Source organism: Salvelinus fontinalis, chromosome 6 (assembly GCF_029448725.1).
Source record: "Salvelinus fontinalis isolate EN_2023a chromosome 6, ASM2944872v1, whole genome shotgun sequence".
NCBI lineage: Eukaryota > Metazoa > Chordata > Actinopteri > Salmoniformes > Salmonidae > Salvelinus > Salvelinus fontinalis.
The window spans coordinates 32,695,117-32,718,176 of NC_074670.1; the positions used below are offsets into that span (position 1 = coordinate 32,695,117).

At 41.7% G+C, this 23,060-nt stretch overlaps 1 protein-coding gene across 1 annotated transcript; it reads left to right on the forward strand.

Annotated features, from left to right (window-relative positions):
• Positions 1-2,689: 2,689 nt before the first annotated feature.
• On the forward strand, positions 2,690-15,437 carry LOC129857703 (ras-related GTP-binding protein C-like). The gene is made up of 7 exons (XM_055926204.1): positions 2,690-3,137; positions 5,208-5,411; positions 9,070-9,269; positions 10,979-11,093; positions 13,346-13,488; positions 13,755-13,903; positions 14,304-15,437. The coding sequence occupies exons 1-7, from the start codon at positions 2,955-2,957 to the stop codon at positions 14,453-14,455; spliced, it is 1,146 nt and encodes a 381-aa protein (XP_055782179.1). The 5' UTR covers positions 2,690-2,954; the 3' UTR covers positions 14,456-15,437.
• Positions 15,438-23,060: the final 7,623 nt, after the last annotated feature.

Consider the following 23,060-nt stretch of genomic DNA (forward strand, 5'->3'; position numbering starts at 1 on the left):
AAAGCCACGGCCCTTGCAAAGCAAGGGGCAACACTACTTAAGTCTCAGAGCAAGTGACGTAACTGATTGAAATGCTACTAGCGCGCACCCGCTAACTAGCTAGCCATTTCACATCCGTTACACTCACCCCCCTTTCAACCTCCTCCTTTTTCCGCAGCAACCAGTGATCCGGGTCAACAGCATCAATGTAACAGTATAACTTTAAACCGTCCCCTCGCCCCGACACGGGCGCGAACCAGGGACCCTCTGCACACATCGACAACAGTCACCCACGAAGCAGCGTTACCCATCGCTCCACAAAAGCCACGGCCCTTGCAAAGCAAGGGGCAACACTACTTAAGTCTCAGAGCAAGTGACGTAACTGATTGAAATGCTACTAGCGCGCACCCGCTAACTAGCTAGCCATTTCACATCCGTTACACTAGCAGGGTCTTGTAGATGACCTGGAGCCAATGGGTTTGGCGACGAGTGTGAAGCGAGGGCCAGCCAACGAGAGCGTACAGGTCGCAGTGGTGGGTAGTATATGGGGCTTTGGTGACAAAACGGATGGCACTGTGATAGACTGCATCCAATTTATTGAGTAGGGTTTTGGAGGCTATTTTGTAAATGACATCACCGAAGTCGAGGATTGGTAGGATGGTCAGTTTTACAAGGGTATGTTTGGCAGCATGAGTGAAGGATGCTTTGTTGCGGAATAGGAAGCCGATTCTAGATTTAACTTTGGATTGGAGATGCTTGATGTGAGTCTGGAAGGAGAGTTTACAGTCTAACCAGAGACCTAGGTATTTGTAGTTGTCCACATATTCTAAGTCAGAGCCGTCCAGAGTAGTGATGTTGGACAGGCGGGCAGGTGCAGGCAGCGATCGGTTGAAGAGCATGCATTTAGTTTTACTTGTATTTAAGAGCAATTGGAGGCCACGGAAGGAGAGTTGTATGGCATTGAAGCTCGCCTGGAGGGTTGTTAACACAGTTTAAACCTGTGGTTTACCGTTTATTGAAAAAGTATGATTTTAGCAAACAAAGAAAGTCACGCAACTACAGAGGACAAACTTAGGTACAAGGTGGGCGTTTCATAATATATATATTTTTAAGTATTGACCTTGAGCGAATCGATGTAGTCTCAACTACATTCCACAAAGCCTGGTCTCGGCTCCACTCAGTTGGTGAAATTCATCAGAAAATTTCTTCACCATGGATTGGAGTTTAGTCCGCTAATTTACCTAGCCAGCTAACTAGCAAATGTTTAAAGGGCTAAATTATCACACTAACGCGTTATAAAATTACATATGGTTAAACTTTAAGCTCTCCTGGTTGTGGAACAATGTCATTGTTGTATTTTACACACTACATCGTTACTCACGCCAATGTAAAACATGATCTCAGTAGTGTGCCATTATGAAGTTAAACTTTGGCTTTACTGCTAACTGACGTTCTTACGACTCACCGCCTGCAACAGGCAAGTTTCCCTGTTAGCATTGAAGTCAACACAAGCGCGCTCGTGCTTAAAGCATGCGCAGTGTAGTTTATTGAAATACTTTCTGTACTGTATTTTTCTGCCCTCTGCTGGTGATTTTGTAGGCTTTACACAGACGGTTTTCACTTTTTATTTGATTTATTTAACCTTTATTTAACCAGGTAGGCTAGTTGAGAACAAGTTCTCATTTGCAACTGCGACCTGGCCAAGATAAAGCAAAGCAGTTCGACACATACAACAACACAGAGTTACACATGGAATAAACAAACATACAATCAATAATACAGTAGAAAAATCGATATACAGCATGTGCAAATGAGGTAGGATAAGAGAGGTAAGGCAATAAATAGGCCATGGTGGTGAAGTAATTACAGTATAGCAATTAAACACTGGAATGGTAGGGTGTGCATAAGATGAATGTGCAAGTAGAGATACTGGGGTGCAAAGGAGCAAGATAAATAAATACATACAGTATGGGGATGAGGTAGATTGGATGGGCTATTTACAGATGAGCTATGTACAGGTGCAGTGGTCTGTGAGCTGCTCTGACAGCTGGTTCTTAAAGCTAGTGAGGGAGGTAAAGAGTCTCCAGCTTCAGAGATTTTTGCAGTACGTTCCAGTCATTGGCAGCAGAGAACTGGAAGGAGAGGCGGCCAAAGGAAGAATTGGCTTTGGGGGTGACCAGTGAGATATACCTGCTGGAGCACGTGCTACTTTATATTTTGATTGAATGTAGATTCATTCCACAGATGGAAAACAATACTGGAATTACTGGAATAACATTGATTGTACAATTTTACTATGAATCAAAGAGATACATCCATCGTGAATCCCCCCCCCCCCCAGTCAAAACAAAAATAAAACAGTCAAACTATACATTTCCAGCCAAAATAACTCCAGGTGAAAGGTCACAAAACAAACCTGTGCATTAGCAGAGATACTGTATACAATGACGAGACGCTCTTGTCTCCGCACTAACTGTCGCGAAGGCAGACGGTCTGCTTATCGGTCTCATTGTTGACCCTGTTTAAATTAAGTCCGGTCTGCTTATCGCTGTATTACTGCGGGGACAGATTTTGACGGGAATGGACCTCTCGCTTCGTTTCTTCCTCTCTGGCACTAGTCTACTTGGTCAGCTGACTGCAAAACATCTGACAAGGATAGAACCAGTCTCGACAGATTGACACCCTGGTTATCCAATTATTATTCGCATCCTATGTACATCGTCCAATTATATTCAGAGGTGGTTCAAGTGCAGGGTTTTCGGGGGAAAGGGAAACATAGGGGACCCGAAGATCTAAAGGATAAGGGAGAATATTACAACACACTCTGGATTTGCAAGTAACATTGGCATAATTGATGCATTTAAACTGTATTTTAAATTGTATCGGCGGTGTGGAAGGATCTATCGGTAAAAGCAGGACTGCGTAAAACTAATAGGGTGAGGGGGGATTGGGGAAGCGAGAGTTGTTGGGTCAAAATGTCGATTCAGTACGAAGTGGAACCGTTGGCAGACAGCTATGGGGTTGCGGACTCGTTTCCCAAAGATTTTGGCTATGGAGAAGAGGAGGCCGACATCGAGGATAGCCCGACTCCATCTGACAGCAAACCTAGAATTCTGTTAATGGGTTTGCGAAGAAGTGGCAAGTCGTCAATACAGAAGGTAGGAAGCGATGTCGGCGGACATGATTCAACTGTCTTTACATAACGCCTTATTTTAGTTCAATCAGCAACTATAGCTATCATCACCAGTTATTGAGATAGCTTGCTAACATTGCTACAACTTCTAAACATTCCTGAGGTTAATATAGTAACATGCATCCATTCTGAACGCCAGACTTTACTTATATGTGAAAGACCAGTTGTCATCCTGGTCTGAATAGCACGTTACTGCTACATGACATGCAAGTAAACACTTTAGTATAGCTAGCATCTACAGAGATGTTCTGGTTTAAAAACTCCGTGGTGTTGCATTCTTTCTTCTAGGCAGTGGTGTAAAGTACTTAAGTAAAACTAATTTGTTTCTAAATACGTTTTTTTTGTGGTATCTGTAGTTTACTATTTATATTCTGGAGAACTTTTACCTTACTACATTCCTAAAGAAAATAATGTACTTTTTACTCCATACATTTCCCCTGACACCCAGAAGTACTCGTTACATTTTGCATGGCTAGCAGGACAGGAAAATGGTCCAATTTAAAGGTACTTATCAAGAGAACATTCTTGGTCATCCCTATTGCCTCTGATCTGGCGGACTCACTAAACACACATTCTTCATTTGTAAATGTTGTCTGAGTGTTGGCGTGTGCCCCTGGCTATCCGTAAATTAAAAATTGGGGCCGTCTGGTTTGTTTAATATAGGGAATTTGAAATTATTTATACTTTTACTTATTTTAGCAATTACATTTACTTTTGATACGTAAGTATATTTAAAACCAAATACTTTTAGACTTTTACTCAAGTAGTATTTTACTGGGTGACTTTCACTTTTAACGTTACCTTTATAGAAAATTACTCAAGTATCTTTTACTTTTACTCAAGTATGAAAATTGTGTACTTGTTCCACCACTGTTTCTAGGGAGGTTCAGCCAACTATTTCAATTGATGTTAGCCAGTGAGCTAGCTAGTTGGTTCAGCTAACGAGTGCAAATAATATACAATTAATTCAAACGTATGTATGTAAAATAAACCTTTGCTAGGTTACTTGTTAATCATTTATCAGGTGAAAACATGTTTCTTGCTCGGCACTCGTGTGTGTGCGCGCGCGGTGTGATCACTTGTAAGGATTGGGCACGTGACTGTCTAAAATCTATTTTCTGGCGTTCCAAATCTTGTCAGACACTTGCAATCAGCATTATATTGCTAAACAACCTCACTCATGACAGCAGAGCTACAGCCACACGCCATATATTTTACAAGTCATATCATCACTTATATGGTTCAATAAGTATGCTCTTTCCAGGAAAATGCAATTTATTCTAGATGCACCATAAAACTTTACTCATTAGAATAAACATTTCCCATTCCTGTTTGTCAGTTTTAGATGTAGTTTTGTAGCAGACTTTTTGGCGTTCTTTTTAAGATGTTGGGGGCAATGCCTTCCCCCATTTGATACATGGAGGAAGAAATCATGTAACTTGAAATTAATCTGAAAGTATTTCTGCTTCACTAGTAGAAGATACAAGACTTACAACGGGTAATGTATTAAAGAGACTTTCTGGTACTTTTGCATACTTTTTAGCCAGTAGTTCTGAAAGTAGCCCACATGTGGTGGCAAATTGAGGTAAAACAGTAATTCTTCTCATATATTATGCATGTATGAACTACACATTGAAACATCCAGCCCAAGGCGAGAGGTTTTAAAATAAAATAAAATACTTCTAGTCTCCAAAGTACCAGAGCATGTCTTTTAAGGGCGCCAAACTATTTAGTTACATGGTTTATTTGTGTTCTTCTCATATATTTTCATTCATAGGCAATGGTTGTGCAGAGCTATACTGTTGTTGAAGGCCCATCTAAATCCATGACCCTAAATACTAAGCCGCAGAGTACGTTCTTCCCTTAATAAGCCTCTTGTTAGTTCCAAAACATGTGATTTGGCTTTTTCCTCTGGTAGTAGTGACCCCAGTTACTACAAACTCTCAAAATGGAGTCTCTCTTTGGTATTTTGAGAAGGAAGCAGTAGGTGTGATCATTTTGTCTTAACAGCACTATGTCTAATTTCCTGTTTCAGGTGGTATTCCACAAAATGTCTCCTAACGAGACGTTGTTCCTGGAGAGCACCAACAAGATCTACAAGGACGACATCTCCAGTAGCTCGTTTGTCAACTTCCAGATCTGGGACTTCCCGGGTCAAGTGGACTTCTTCGACCCCACCTTTGACTACGAGATGATCTTCAGAGGCACGGGTGCTTTGATATTCGTCATTGACGCACAGGTGAAAAGATTGAGTGGAAAAGTGTATTAAAAACACAATGGTTGACTGACTTACTGACACCATAATTGATAAATGCCTGATCTCAGAGATAGAGATAGAAGAAAGGGAAAAAGCCCTTCAGACCACAGCATTTTAACAGAATACTCATGTCATGGGTAATGTCTGAACCTGTTCTATGGTCTTTAAATTAAATGTATTCAAACTGACTAAACTGTATAGTTTATACATTTAATTTGTGTTTATAGAGAAGTGGATGATATAAGTGTGGGCCAGACTACTTCTACTCTGCAGCACAGGATAAGCTTCTCATGTTGAAACGTTAAATGACCCAACGCTTCAAAGACAATTGATTGTCACAGACGTTTTCCGAAGACAGTGCACATTGTTATCCTAACTGCTGGAACAAAGTGATCTTAACCATGATCTAAATCAAAGCTAATTTAATCACGGAGGCCACCGTTTATCTCAATTTAATGATCACATTGAAAGGAGTTACCAGTGTCACTACGTTTTCTATTTTTCTGGTTTGTGTTTAGTAGAGCAGGCAAAGAAAAATGGTTTCAAACATTTTAATGGAATACGAAATTGAGCGTTTCTCATTGGACGTGTCCAGGTAGTCCCTTCCTGTTTCACGCCATTTTCTTCTGTTTTGTGCCTAATGAACTAGGGGTGTGAACTTTAAAATGTTTAAATGAAATTGGCATCTTTAACGTTAACACGGAACCCAAACCCGGCTGCGCGCGTGCGCTATCGTGCATACATTTATTTTGTCCCCCTACACCAAACGTGATCACGACAACCAGGTTAAAATATCAAAACAAACTCTGAACCAATGTCATTAATTTGGGGACAGGTCGAAAAGCATTAAACATGTATGGCAATTTAGCTAGTTAGCTTGCACTTGCTAGCTAATTTGTCCTTTTTAGCTAGCTTGCTGTTGCTAGCTAATTTGTCCTGGGATATAAACTTTGAGTTGTTAATTTACCTGATATGCACAAGGTCCTCTACTCCGACAATTAATCCACTCATAAAACGGCCAACCGAATCGTTTCTAGTCATCTCTCCTCCTTCCAGCCTTTTTCATCTTTGAACTTATATAGTGATCGGCATCTACACTTTCATAGCATTACCACGACCACCGGCAAAACAGTTTGTCTTTCAATCACCCACGTGGGTATTACCAATGAGGAGATGGCACGTGGGTAGCTGCGTCTATAAACCAATGAGGAGATGGGAGAGGCAGGACTTTCAGCGCGATCTGTGTCAAATAGAAATGAGTTCTATTTTAGCCCTTGGCATGGCAGACGCTCATTGGCGCAATAATTGAATAACATGGATTTCAAAATGTATTTCGCGATGCTCGTGCACGTGACATGTCCGGTCTGGTCAGCATGTAAGAAAAATCCCTAACCGGAAATCAATGTGTTTTTTTTTTTTTTTTTACTTAGATGCACAAAGTAACAGGATAGTAGGCCAGTTTCTGCAACAACTAGGAGGGTTGAAACGCGATGATCAACTTCTCTGCTGTTTTGGTGCCCTTGCTACCTCGCTGTGAACAGCGTGATGCGAACCTGTGCACATGTGCATATACTGTGTGTGACTGTGAGAGCGAACTGGTGCATCTGGCTCAATATCATAGCCTTTTCATTGATGATAGGCCCTGCTTTACTGAATTTGTGAGACATTGCGAGATACAGCATTCCATTGTGAGAGATCGGTCAAGTGCTCAGTTCTGTCTGTCTGGTGGCCGACCTGCCTATATTGTGCCCTTCTCTCCGTCCCTCTCTAGCACGCTATGAAAGATGGAAGTGTTTGTATTTTCGGAAGTACGGCATCTAATCAGCTTCCTCCGTTCCTAAAACATGAATCTTAGGAGTGGATTCGTAGCTGAATCGAATCTTGACACTCAGAAATGGGAGTCGACACTGGGAGTTGACGTGGAAGGAATCAAGGAATAAATTATTTTAGAATCAACTATCCACCACTACGTCATCACATTAACAGTTCTTAAAAAAGGCAAGGGACAGCAATGAAGTCCTGTATGGCAACACTTTGAGAAGGAAATGCAAACTTTGCATGGTGGAATTGAGGTACAGTTTAAATTGCATTAATGGACCACCCCAAAAATTTTTTTTTTTTGCAGTTTAAACATTAATAAAAATTGTCCATTTGTCACATTCCTATAACCCGCAACAGGACACAGTGTCCACATTGCTGGTGTTTTTTCTCAACCTTAATAAGGTTGTTAATCCACCCTAAACCACTGTTATTTAATAGGAATTGGTCTTAAATAACTATGTTTTGTGAACAAATGTTTCATTTTGTCATTTATAAGGTTGGTAGCAATGTGAAAATTGTTGTGCAAATCTGTTGCAGCTCTAGTCAACTACAAAACCCACAATGCAATACTCTCTCTGGGCAGGCTGGCTAGCTTGCTGGCTAGCTAGCAAACATAGCTACACATAATAATACCAAAGTCAATATCAGCATGTGAAGTAGCTAGCTGTAAAATTGCCTAAAACAGCACTATCAATTTAGGTGTCTCTCACAGTTCGCCTCTCCACAAAGTGAGTACAGAGTACGTTGCTATAGCAATATCGGCCCTTTCCCACGTTTCCAACAGACACACAGGGCGCATTGCAATATAGTAGTTGAAGGGGAAACTGAGTTGAATAAATTTGATTCACTGTTTAGATTGAGAAAATCTTAAGCGAAAAACAGTATATACTTTGTCATGATGATTTTTAAATGGATGTATGTGTTCTAGACAAGTATGCCCATACCATCTATTGGCTGATTTGGTGATCTTTAGTGCAGGTAGGCCTAATTGTTATAATAGCGTTATGAAATGTCATAATGTGTTATCCCATATCTCCAGTGACGAGAACCATGTAGCTATGACGCGTTCCTACAAGATATCCTGATTTCAGACGGACCACTTAGAAGTTAAATCACGAGGGAAATTGTTATTTTACTCACTGATAGAACATATGCTATCACCAAATTGACAGGAGTTTCATGATTTTTCTTTCTGTGGGTGGATTATCCCGTTAATGTTGTCAATTATCTTTGAGGTATAACTAGGTTGTGACTACTTAATGTGTCCTAGGTGTTGTATGTCCAACAAACCTACTGTATCCTTTTGCCAGTTTATTAAGATTTTTCCAGCTGAGTTAAATTTAGGAAGTGTTTGTACAAGCCACTGTACTGAGGCAGAGTGGCACTCCATATCTCACTAGTGTTCAGTATCTCTCAGTGCAGATGCAGAATTCGCAGGGAAATAAATTGGCCAGCTTGCTCAACACATCCAATGTTGTCACTCATTTTTGCAGTGGGACTTTGAGATTTTGCAATCTGAAGTATTATGATGGTTATGTTGAAATCTTCAATTGCTTTAATCCAAAAAGTATCCTAATTCCGCCAGGAATTCTGGCTAACTCTCCCCACCACTGGGATTGTAGCAAGTAGAATATATGGGCATAGGGAATTGCATTATGCATGTTGGATAGTATGGATGTGGAAATGTGCATGCAGGCAGCAAAATGCATGTAGTCTACTTTTTAGGCACACTTGTACACTATTTTTGTTTTAAGCCACCTTTTCTATGTCTCTCGGTCTGTCTGTCTCTGTTTGTGCGCGTGTTCTTCTTTCTGCCCAGGATGACTATGTGGAGGCATTGGGCAGACTCCACCTCACCGTGTCGCGGGCCTACAGGGTCAACCCTGAGATTAACTTTGAGGTGTTCATCCACAAAGTGGACGGCCTCTCCGACGACCACAAGATCGAGACCCAGAGGGACATCCACCAGAGAGCCAACGACGACCTGGCAGACGCCAGCTTAGAGAAGCTTCACCTCAGGTAGATCCACAGACACTCGCCCTCAAAGGGATAGTTCAGAAAATCTAACCATCCCTTTAATCCTCTCCTTTTGAGTTTACAGTATGCCAAGGGAAAAGCATTGAAAGCCTACAGAAAGAGCAGCTACATTAAACTAATTAGCCTTCTCAGCTTATTACCTTGCTTTTGTTGGTTAGTATTCTATTGTAGGCCTAATTCTCTTTTTCTGCTCTTCAACCCAGCAATGACCTCATGGGAGTTCAGTTGCTGTGCATTTGACTAAAATGTTAGCAGTTTTAGCATTAGTCAGCCATCTTTATTTCACAACATAAGCTAGTCATCTGTGCTGCCAAGTAATTTCTTGTGGCCTCTTGTCACTTTGATTATTTTCTAAATAGCATGATTGGTTTTGGAATATGGCTGAAATCTGAGTGAATCAGATCACACCTGCGATTCCACTGATGTTGATACAGTGAAAATAGATTCAGGTAGTTTTGTGTTAGTGTTGTTAGCCTAGCTGTTATAACTCTCTCACTTTGCATAAGGAATGTTGTCCAGTTTATTTAGGCTTGTAAGATTGGGTTCCCAGAAATGGCTTGCCTTACACAACACATGGATGAAAATATTTGCCGCGGTGTGGGGCAAAACACGTGCCTTGTTTTGGTCCAACATTTGACTGTGAGTGGGGTAGTAACACATTCATGACAAGCACACTTGTCAGTGTGTGGTCCTGGATCATAGGGTTTGCTTGTATATTTCCAGCGCATGGTTGTCATACTCCGAGCATTACTGTCAGATTCCACCCCGGCCTCTTAATGAACAAACACCACAGCAAGTGTGCATGGTGCAAACTGTCTATGTTAAAGGATCAGTAGGATTATATGTAGCCTATATTTCATGTACCGTTATGCTTATACTGCCTTCAATGTTTGCTATTTTCTCTTTTGAAATTGAAACTATAGCGTCAAATTTGAATTCTGCTGAAACGGTTGTTTTCGATGGGGATATCATCACATGCCCTGATGATAATTTCCCAGATATTGGCCTAGGTCCTTTATACATTAATGATACTGAGCCTAGAGAGTCGTTTTATGAAAAGACAAACCGGTTCAAACACGCTCTGCAGATTTTCAGTACTAGGTTTTTCAATCGGCTGTGTGCTTTTCCTTTCTTGAGATGTCGGCCTATTTTATGAAAGGTGAGGTTGCTGTTGGTGCACGCCAGACAGTTGGATCAAGGGTGGATTTATAGTGAAGCTGGGAGGAGGGCTGTCATGAGTTGAGTTGAGTTGAGTTGTGTTCTGTTTTCTGCACTGCGAAGACATCTCTGTGCGAAGTCTTTGGATCTGTTGGTTAGAGCTGCGGTCTCTAAAGTTTCCCAATTTTCTATTTGGAACAATGAAGTTACCATCACTACTGTTATTTATAGAATTCTTTAAATTGTTCCGCTACCTTAATGCTTTTGTAATACGTTGCTAATATTTTCAATTCTACAGTTGGACTGTCCCAAAATGTAGCATCATGGTCATTATTAAGTGATAGCTTATCTTTGTGTGTGTTTAAAGCTGAGAAATGCTTTCAGTTTCTAATGTTCCCTACTGTTTTGTGATAGGATCCAGTCTCGCTTTGTGTTTTTACTTGAACTACAGCGCACGAGGAACTAAGTTGTCAAATCAGTCCTAACCTGTGCAAACCTATAGCTAACTCCCTTTTCGTTTCTATATCTTTCAGTTTCTATTTGACAAGTATCTATGACCACTCAATATTCGAGGCCTTCAGTAAAGTGGTCCAGAAGCTTATCCCACAGCTGCCAACACTGGAAAACCTTCTAAACATCTTTATATCCGTAAGTACCAAACTCCCTCTTGATTTAGTTCTCGCTGTTTGATTTGAAGTTTTTTTGCTTTTCTTTCATTTGTTTTACCTGGGTTGTGTTCATTAGTGTACACCATAACAAAAATTAATTTCAACAGAAAACGGAAAGTGATGTTTCTCATTGGACGAGTTCAGCTAGTCCCTCCCTGCTAGTTGGCTGTACCTGCACCAAAACTCCAGTATTTTTCATAGCTTGTTCTCCATCTTCTTTTTAAATAGGGAGACAAATGTTTTCAGCACTTTTATTTCTATGTCTGATCAAAACTTGTTTCCTCATGGCTCCCTCTTGTCCCTCTGCAGCAATATGTGTGGAACATCGAATCACAATAAAATCCCATTGTTGAATCGCAGTACATATAGAATCGTGAGAATTGCAATACATATCGTATCGGCACTAAAGTATTGTGATAATATTGTATCATGAGTAGGGCTGTTGTGGTGATCGTATTACCGCCACACCGGCAGTCATGAGTCCTGACCACAGTCAAATTCCACGTGACCGTTGAGTCACGGTAATCTCCTCTTATGCACTGTGGACATGCATTGGTACGTAGTATCCAACTGGCTAACGACGATCAGGTCCTATTGGCCTGGTACTCCGGGCTCTGTTGACCCTCTAACCACTCTGATATCAATGCAAATGCCATCGGAAATCACATCAAACACTTTTCATCAAAACAGTATCATGCTTTTAAAACGCACCTCACTGTAATTGATCAATTTTGAAGGAAGAAGTTCAACAGCAGGTTGAAACTGAGTGGAAAACATGGTCATTGTAGATGTTGTTCAAAGCCTTAACACCATGAAATGGACAGCGCTTTCCACGGTGACGATTAATTCAAAGCACCCACACTATATATGAACCCGAAAACCCCCATAAATAACATGTTTGCCGCTATACAATACATAGCCTACCGCATATTATGCACTGCAAAAAACATCAAGAGAAAAAACAAAACAAATTTAAGATGTCTTTGGTACATAATTGGTATAGCCTATACTCTAGTAATCACCGTTGAGTGTGGGCTGTATTATTATGCATACTGGATGGACTGGTTATCTTATGCTGCGCTCCAAACTGCTGTTGAGTCTGGGAGAGAACATATAGGTCTAGGCTATGCTGTTGGTTCGTTGATTATGCAGGGCGGCTTACAGAGTTCGCCTACAATTTATAGTGCATTTGTATAGCCTAGTAATAGGGAATTGTTTTTATATTTTCCAAATCAATAGGCTGACACTACCTTAAGGTACAGAATATCTCACCACTGTGCGTTTCCATCTCCTCCCCTCTCTCTCCTTCATTCCTTTCTCCAGGTGCAGAGAGAGAGTGACTGTCAGCTTAATGAAATATGTTTTGAAAACATCATACTATCGATGTTCCCGAACAGATTTCACTTGGGTTTCCCAAATGAAGCACTGGGTAGCTGCAGTAACAAGGTTGGAGAGCCCATGGCATACAGAGGCTGCATGCTCCTCCAACAGTGGTTGATGCGGTGTGTAATAACCAGAGTAGCCTACCCGGCATCATTTAAAAAACAAACTGGCGGGAAAGCGGCCTCCGTTCGTTATTCTCCTGTTCCTGCCCATTTGATAATGGGACATCATGCAGCTCATATATACATTTTGATTTCTAAGGTTTGTATACATTCAGAACTAAAGTTGCCGAATAACGGAATCTAGCATATAAGACCTGTTCCAAATGATCACTTCTTTACACTCACCATAGCCACTTAATATGCGTACTCACTTTTCTGTTTCATTCAGCTAAGTTCAATTATGTTCTTTTTAGTATTAAATTAAATAATGGCTGGGGACTTATAAGCATATCTTGTCTGCTAAATGAACAAGCCTACTGCCTATGGCATGGCACATAGCCAGATAACATACAGTAGGCCAACTCACATTCTGTTCTTCTGAAATACATTTTCTTCATATCGTAATGTTTCTTTAGACCTGCCTAAAATAAATAATGGATGTATTGTGAGGGTGTATATTCAATAGATTTATTAGACTTTTTAAAATGTAGATATTCCGAAGGCGCTCATCAGCGGCTTGTATGTGTGGAGGCCTGGAGATGCTAAACGGGTTTCTGTTAATTAACGATCAATTACCGTGAGACCGGACGTCTTTTGCATGACAATAACCGTCTGACAAAATTTCATGGACGCCACAGCCCTAACCCCTATTCCCCTCATCTCCCTTTTCCCCTTGTGCTATCCTCAGAACTCCGGCATAGAGAAGGCCTTTCTGTTTGACGTGGTCAGTAAGATCTACATCGCCACAGACAGCAGTCCGGTGGACATGCAGTCTTATGAGCTGTGTTGTGACATGATCGACGTGGTTATAGATGTCTCCTGCATCTATGGGTAAGTCCCCTAGAAGTGAATTCAGTTATGTCAGATATGTATAGTTTACAGCTGTGTGCGTGCGTGTGTTTGTGGTCATTTTTGTGACAACACTTTACTCCAAGCCGAATAGTATAAAATCATACTTTTACTCCTTGTTATAAGCGTGTATGAGGCGTTTAATGTCTTATTATAAAGTTTGATATGTTAGGTCTCTGTATCGAACACATTTTCAATTTGAATAAGTTCCTTACGTTGACTGTTCTATTTTGTGTGTGTTATTCCAGTCTGAAGGAGGACGGCAGTGGTAGTGCCTACGACAAGGAGTCCATGGCCATCATCAAGCTGAACAACACCACAGTCCTCTACCTGAAAGAGGTCACCAAGTTCCTGGCGTTGGTCTGCATCCTCCGAGAGGAGAGCTTTGAGCGCAAAGGCAAGCCACCCACCCCATCACTTCCTCATTACTGCGTGAAGCAGTCTCTCGATCAAGTGCGACTTCACGCCCACAAGCGCAACATTCAGACAGATGTCAATGGAAGAGTGGCACAGTCTTATTTAAGGAAGTAATCTTGAGTCTCTTGAATTTCAAGCTTCACAGGCGGTAGCATGCATATAAGTGGTTTGTTTTTCTTTGCCACTGTTTTTGTAAATGTTCTTCACACAGGGCGTTATTGGTTTATCTTGTTAGGGTGATCCTTTATTCACGTCTTATTCTTTGTTTCCACCATACATGACTTATGGAGTAATCGACTGAGTGATGTTCAAAGTCTGTAAGATCACAGAAGTGAAAATATATTCATACCCTTCTCTCATTGACACGTATCTCTCCCCAGGCTTGATAGACTACAACTTCCACTGTTTCCGGAAGGCCATCCACGAGGTGTTTGAGGTGGGCGTTTCCACACCGTGGACGGGCTCCCAAGCGGCCGGCACGCCCTGCAACAAGGCTGTGACACTCAACGGCACACCCCGGAGCACTGTCTAAACACACATAGGCAGACGGCGAGAGGATAGGAATGGACAAAAAGAAAGATGGGGAGGGATCGTGCGGAAAAGACTAATGGATTGGGGTTTTCAGTAAACCAATCATAACTCTCGCACCCAGATCCTAAAAATCACAGGAAGAGGACTATCACAGGAAGAGGACTAGAGGTAAAAATTCAAATGAAGAGTCAGGGCTGAACCCGAAGCTCAGAGGCCAAGGAGGACTGCGAGCTTACAAAGCTAGGATGGAAGGGAAACTAAGTGCAGAGATACTAGGAACATTCGTACATTTCGTGTGAATGCAAGGCATTGTTTTCCGCTGTTCGGCACTCTTTGCCACGAGTAAAAACAGTCCAACAGGACTGGTATACGTAAGCAAAAGCCTATTTGGCATTTGGGAACTTTCAGTGAGATAGGCCTCACGTGCTGCAAGTCCCAAGAGACCTGAGGAAGCTTGGTAATATCGTTATCTGTTTTAGCTGCTGGTTCATCCATGTGAAGAAGTACTTAAAAAAAAAAAATGTAAACGTTGATGTAACCCTCGATAAGGATAAGAAACTGCGAAGGCTGTAACGGGGATAAGTATAGTTGTGTAACCCTGTGCAGACGTCTGGGTCGAAATGCTTGGTGTTTATCCAAAACGCACATGGTAACACTTTCTCAAGGCCTTATTTAGATAGAAAGCTTGCAACAGGCAAACTCAATCGCTACTCACTCGCCTGTATGCTGCCCAAGACTTTGCTTCTGGTTTCATTCATTCTGAAGAAAACAGGGTTCCTCAGACTGCAAAAGGGATTGTAGTGTCCACTTTTTCTTCTGTTGTGTGTGTCTGGAAAAGAGGATAGTTGGTGATTTATGGATTCATGACTGCCCCATGTTGATTTGCCAGTGCCGGCCCTATGCTCAAAGTTGCTGTAGTGTCATACTGTATAATGCTATGCCATGTAGGAAAACTGAGCTAAAAAATAAACCTGTTACCAGCGGTTTGATCAGTGATGCTTATAGATTCTGAAACAACATTATAGATTCTAACTACAATTTGTTGCAGTTGGAAATCTGATTCATTAGAATCTTGCACAGACAAAACATTCTAAATATAGTCTTCTGGAAATAACCCATTGCATTGGCTTATTCTCTTCGTTTGGCTATGAAAGAATGTATGCAGTACAAGCACATTCTAGATATATCTATCTCCCTTATGCATAAAGTACTCAGTTTAGCCATATTTTCTGACACTCAATCGTAATACTGCCCCGCATGGATGCTTGCCATAGACCAAATGCTACTAACAGCCAATCAACTATGCCAATCTTCAACTAATGTGTGCAACTCATACATTTATGACATCACAGGTTCTTTGAGCATGACCCTTCTCTTTACTGAAGCAGGTGGAGTCCGATGCCATTAGGAATGAGCTAATCTGGTCCCAGATCTGTTTGTGCTGTCTTGCCAAGGCGTGACAATGAATAAAAGAGTTGGCAAGACGGCACAAACAGATCGCGGACCAGCCTAACTAGGAAAGGTCTCTGATGGGACCTATACATTCTGGTTGTGTGGCATCAATCGACATATCATTTAATGATGGTTATGATCATGAGAAACAGAATGGTGGCAATGAAACGCCGGTCACCACTTCAAACCCTGCCTTGCGTGACTAGTTGTTTCATTCACTCATCCCCCGTCCCCCATCGCATAGGGGCGGCAGGTAGCCTAGTGGTTAGAGCGTTGGACTAGTAACAGAAAGGTTGCAAGATCGAATCCACGAGCTGACGAGGTAAAAATCTGTTGTTCTTCCCCTGAACAAGGCAGTTAACCCACTGTTCCTAGGCCGTCATTGAAAATAAGAATTTCTTCTTATTTGACATGCCTAGTTAAATAAAGGTCAAATTAAACTTTTATTTAATTTTTTTTTACCGTGCCATCTGGCGCAGATAGGACAGCAACCACGGCTTTCCACTTCTGGCACTTCTTTGGAAATCTTCTCCACTGTGCTTTAGCTCTGCTGATGTTGTTCAGCATTTCGGTGTCTATTAGGTTTGTCTCAGAGCCACAAGGAGTTGGGCCATTGCTTGTCTCTCTTGAGGAGGTTGGCGTTTACTGCATTAGGCCAACAGATGTGTTCTTCGCAGACAAGTTGTGTGTAAGGTGAATCGTTTGTTCAGGTCCAGTTCAGTCACTTTCCAGCACTCTGTAGCACACAGCACAACACTGGTGGATTTAGAAGTTGGTCTTTGTGCTGTTATCTATCATCTTGACTTACAAACTTGTTGGAACTTTGTGAAGGTTTCACTTTAGCCGAGGGTTCTGCTCAAGGACTTTGTCAGTTTTATCACAGCAATCCACACAAAAAAACAAACGCAGCATGAAACCGATATGAAAACCCATTCCAAGCATGTATGCAATAATGTGTCGTCAAGCTAAATTATTCTCACCATAACATTGCTCATTGTATTTCACTGTGGGTAAGGGAGACCAGGTCTAACAATGAAAATGAATCCTGGGAAAAAATGACCAAATTGCATTATTCTGCCCTGATTGCAAGAAAGGTGTTTTTTTTGCCTGTGTTTGTTTTGTTCATTTGATTTTTGCAAATAGTAGACATTTGGGACTATAGTAAATCCACTGTTGTCAGTTCTGCCAAAGGTTTTATCATTCACCTGAAATAAACACTTGCACATCAAAAGCAAATGTTTCTGGTTTTACTTGATGTTTTAGGACATTAGGTATTTGGCAGACTAGGGCACAATGATGTATCGTATGAAATCTGGTATCTGGCACAGTATCATAGGCTCATGTGCTGGCTTGCCAAATCTGCAGGCTCTTTTGACACACCTGGAAATGAACACTAGATGGTGGCAAATGACTGTTCTCATTTTTTCATTGTGTATTGCTATTCAGTTTGCCAAACTACCTGAATAATTTCACTATGCATTTCAGTGATGACTACATTGGCCATGATAGACTCGATGCAAATGTTTTTAACCTTAGCCACAACCACAGGGATCGAACCAGAAACACTTGGAGGTCAGATATCCAGGCAGAGATGACTGAGAGCGGTCTCAACTGGTTTACTGTGAAAGAACTTGCTCCGAACCGAGAGAGATGGAGAACAATGGCCTGCGTCAATGGCCTGTGCTGAAGGTAAAGTATACAAATCCGACAACCACGTTTTTCAAAAAAACAACATAACTTGACTAAAAACATCTGTATTTGATGTATATATTTTCCATTTATAATAACAGGCTAAATACATTGGCCTATATTTTCAACAATGCTATTATTTGAAAACTTAGCCCAAAAAATGGCAAATTTTGTTGAGTTTGCTGTGGTTCAACATTGTGTGGTCTTTTAAAAAAAAAAAAAAATGTACCAAACCATAAACCCCCACTGGTTTACTGTGCAAAATATCAGTTGAATGGCTCCGCTATGAAAGTGCCTTGCCAGTTAAAATAATCCTCACAGCCACTGATAACCCATTATGTGCAGAGGTAGGCAAGGCAACTAAACACCACTTCCCCACAATTTAGATGCAATAAAACACTGACAGCTTTTTTTATCCACTTCATTAAGCCTCTAATTTCTTATAAAAATCCTGCATTAATCTTGACGACGGCTTCCCCGCGGTTCTTTAAACTCTACTCCAACCTTCCCGTGTTGGTTTGATGGCTCCTCGAATAGGCTCTAATTTAAGATAAATAATGCATTCCCACTGTAGCAACCATGCCAAGGAATCTACAAAATGACTGTGACATACTAAAGTCATAAATGAACAATCAAAGTATAAGGTCTCTCAAACCCTACATCCCAAACCGAGTACACCATTCTGCCACCTCTGGTCTCTTGGCCATCTCACCCCTACGGAAGGGCAGCTCCTGCTCAGCCCAGTCAGTGCTCTTTTCTGTCCTGGCACCCCAATGGTGGAACCAGCTTTTCCCTTAAGGTAGGACAGCAGAGTCCCTGCCCATCTTCCCGAAAACATCTGAAACCCTCCGTCTTCAACGCGTGTCCGAAATAATCCCACAGTGCCCCCTGACTTTGCTGATAGTAGGTACATTTTTCCTCAATACATTAGCTATGACTGAGGTATGTGGTTGTCCCACCTAGCTATTTTAAGATGAATGCATTAACCCTAAGTCACTCTGGATAAGAGGGTCTGCTAAATGACTATAATGGTAAATGTCTCAAATTGTAGACAAATCCCATTCTCTGATAGGTCGCCTGCCAGCCTAATGTTATGTGAATACTAAACGTATTGCTCTGCAGTTTTAAGATGTTTTTATTTTTTTCACAAGTTGAAATAGGTTTGACCTTTTTAGGTATGGTGCGAATAAGGACTTGAGGTCCTGGCTTACTATGCTAAAGTTGAAGTCAATGTTTTTGGGCTCTACTGCCAACATTGGCCATAGACCTAAAGTCATTGTGATGTGATGATGGTACACTATATACAGTGCATTCAGAAAGTATTCAGACCCCTTGATGTTTTCCACATTTTATACCAAAATGGATGATTTTTTCTCCCCTCATCAATCTACAGACAATACCCCACAATGACAAAGCAAAAACAGGTTTTTAGAAATTGTAGCAAATGTATTACAAATAAAACAACTTATATCACATTTACATAGTATTCAGATCCTTTACTCAGTACTTTGTTGAAGTGCCTTTGGAAACAATTACAGCCTCGAGTCTTCTTGGGTATGACGCTACAAGCTTGGCACACCTGTATTTGGGGAGTTTCTCCCATTCTTCTCTGCAGATCCTCTCAAGGTCAGTCAGGTTGGATAGCATCGCTGCACAGCTATTTTCAGGTCTCCAGATATGTTCGATTAGGTTCAAGCCGGGCTCTGGCTGGGCCACTCAAGGACATTCAGAGACTTGTACTGAAGCCACTGCTATGTTGTCTTGGCTGTGTGCTTAAGGTCGTTGTCCTGTTGGAAGGTGAACCTTCACCCCAGTCTGAGGTCCTGGGGCAGATTTTCATCAAGGATCTCTCTGTACTTTTCTGTTCCTTTTACCCCTCAATCCTGACTGGTCTCCCAGTCCCTGCCGCTGAAAAACATCCCCACAGCATGATGCTGCCACCACAATCCTCCACTGTAGGGATGGTGCCAGGTTTCCTCCAAACTTGGCATTCAGGCCAAAGACTTTAATCTTGGTTCCATCAGACCAGAGCATCTTATTTCTCATGGTCTGAGATTCCTTTCGGTGCCTTTTGTCAAACTCCAAGTGGGCTGTTGTGCCATTTACTGAGGAGTGGCTTCCGTCTAGCCACTCTACCATAAAGGTCTGATTGGTGGAGTGCTGCAGAGATGGTTGTTCTTCTGGAAGTTTCTCCCATCTCCACAGAGGAACTCTGGCTCTCTGTCAGAGTTACTAACAGCTTCTTGGTCACCTCCCTTAATTTTTTTTATTTATTTCACCTTTATTTAACCAGGTAGGCTAGTTGAGAACAAGTTCTCATTTACAACTGCGACCTGGCCAAGATAAAGCAAAGCAGTTCGACACATACAACAATACAGAGTTACACATGGACTAAACAAACATACAGTCTATATACAGTGTGTGCAAATGAGGTAAGGCAATAAATAGGCCATGGTGGTGAAATAATTACAATATACCAATTAAACACTGGAGTGATAGATGTGCAGAAGATGAATGTGCAAGTTGAGATACTGGGGTGCAAAGGAGCAAATAAATAAATAAATACAGTATGGGATGAGGTAGTTGGATGGGCTATTTACAGATGGGCTATGTACAGGTGCAGTGATCTGTGAGTTGCTCCGACAGCTGGTGCTTAAAGCTAGTGAGGGAGATATGAGTCTCCAGCGTCAGTGGTTTTTGCAGTTCTTTCCGGTCATTGGCAGCAGAGAACTGGAAGGAAAGGCGACCAAAGGAAGAATTGGCTTTGGGGGTGACCATTGAGATATACCTGCTGGAGCGCGTGCTACGGGTGGGTGCTGCTATGGTGACCAGTGAGCTGAGATAAGGTGGGGCTTTACCTAGCAGGGTCTTGTAGATGACCTGGAGCCAGTGGGTTTGGCGATGAGTATGAAGCGAGGGCCAGCCAGCGAGAGCGTACAGGTCGCAGTGGTGGGTAGTATATGGGGCTTTGGTGACAAAACGGATGGCACTGTGATAGACTGCATCCAATTTGTTGAGTAGAGTGTTGGAGACTATTTTGTAAATGACATCGCCGAAGTTGAGGATCGGTAGGATAGTCAGTTTTACGAGGGTATGTTTGGCAGCATGAGTGAAGGATGCTTTGTTGCAAAATAGGAAGCCGATTCTAGATTTAATTTTGGATTGGAGATGTTCAATGTGAGTCTGGAAGGAGAGTGTGCAGTCTAGCCAGACACCAAGGTATTTGTAGTTGTCCACATATTCTAGTCAGAACCGTCCAGAGTAGTGACGCTAGATGGGCGGTCAGGTGCGGCAGCGATCGGTTGAGGAGCATGCATTTAGTTTTACTTGCATTTAAGAGCAGTTGGAGGCCACAGAAGGAGAGTTGTAATGGCATTGAAGCTCGTCTGGAGGTTTGTTAACACAGTGTCCAAAGAAGGGCCAGAAGTATACAGAATGGTGTCACCTGCGTAGAGGTGGATCAGAGATTCACCAGCAGCAAGAGCGACATCATTGATGTATACAGAGAAGAGAGTCGGCCCGAGAATTGAACCCTGTGGCACCCCCATAGAGAACTGTTTGGCCAGGTGGACAGCTCTAGGAAGAGTTTTGGTGGTTCCAAACTTCTTCCATTTAAAAATTATGGAGGCCACTGTGTTCTTGGGGACCTTCAATGCTGCAGAAATGTTTTGGTACCCTTCCCCAGATCTGTGCCTCAACAAAATCCTGTCTCATAGCTCTACGGACAATTCCTTCAACATCATGGCTTGGTTTTTGATCTGACATGCACTGTCTACTGTGGGACCTTATATAGACAGGTGTGTGTGCTTTCCCAAATCATGTCCAATCAATTTAATTTACCACAGGTTGACTCCAATCAAATAGTAGAAACATCTCAAGGATGATCAATGGAAACAGGATGCACCTGAGCTCAATTTGAAGTCTCATAGCAAAAATTCTGAATACTTATGTAAATATGGTATTTCTGTTATTTATTTATTTTATAAATTTGCTAAACATTCTAAAAACCTTTTTTCGCTTTGTCATCATGGTGTGTTGTGTGTAGATTGAGGATTTAAAAAAAAATCAATTTTAGAATAAGGCTGTAACGTAACAATGTGGAAAGTCAAGGGGTCTGAATACTTTCCGAATGCACTGTAAGTACATAGGCCTATGTTGACACCAGCTAAGCCCTCCAGTCTGTAAGCAAAACCAAATATAGTAATGAAAGGCACAGCAACAGATCTTTATTATGACAAACCTTTACTGTCCAACATAATGTGGATTATATTAAAGTCAATCACATTTAAAAACTTTTCAGGCAGACTGACATGACTGCCATACACATTGACACGTTTCATACTCCAGAATCCCTGTAGCACTTCCTTTCGGTCTCTGGATGGCACTAGTGTCTACGTTTTGAATCTTCCTGAGTCACTAATATTCTGTCCTCACCCACACTCTTTCTCACAGTGGTGGGCAACACGCAAATCAAATGTTAACATCGCAGACTTGCACAATGAGAGAGGGGGAGAGCAGCTTGATGTACAGCTGTAATTTGGCACTATAGCAGCTCCTGAAATTGCCTTGCTTTATCAAAACCGACGCTTGTCTTCTCCTCGCCATCTAATAAGAAAACTCACCCAATAATGAAATTAAACCAGCAGAACATACTTTTGCCTGTCTGTGATGTCACACTCTCGGCTCCATTACGTTGCGAGCGCATGCACGTCTAGTTGAACCTTTATTTTATTTGCGTGCGCAGTCATTATAGCGACGAGACAGTCAGTGAAACCCTTAATAAAGCTCTAACTCCCGTCAACTATCTTTTTGATCTGTGTGTTAGTATTAGACGTGATGAGGAGGAAATGAAGTCGACTCGGGTAGGCATGTTGGAATTTGTGACAAATGTGAAGGTGGTTAATTGATTTCTTTCTATTTGTCAGGCAATACATCATCACCGTGTGTACTGTCGTACTTTCACGCAAATTAGGATTAATTCATTAGGATTGTATGGTTTTCAAATCAAGAGTCACTTTTTGTATTAGATCAGCCTTATATCAGAGTAATTACGATTCAATAACATTATGTAACAAATTAGTAAGTATATGGAATAACATTTGTACTCATTTGAAAGTAGAAGTTGGCTTGGTACACGATTCCTCTGTCTCCTATATAGATACCCTGAAATGATGCCACTGCAACTGTGTTGTCATGTTCAATAGCCTTGAAACATGTGTCTCAGTGAGGGGGCAGGAGCACCTATATCTGGGCCCTGACTGTCAAACCCCCTTGCCTTATTTCCTCTCCCCTCCCACCCTCTGACCCTGCACTGGAGGGGGGAGAAGAGGGGGGAGAAGGGGGGAGAAGAGGAGAGACGGAGAGAAAGAAAGAGGGAGGTAGAGGCAGCCGTCTCCTGTATTTCCGTGGCTGGTCGGCCACTAGACCATGTAGTGCAGGGCCAGTCAGACAACAGCCAGCTAATG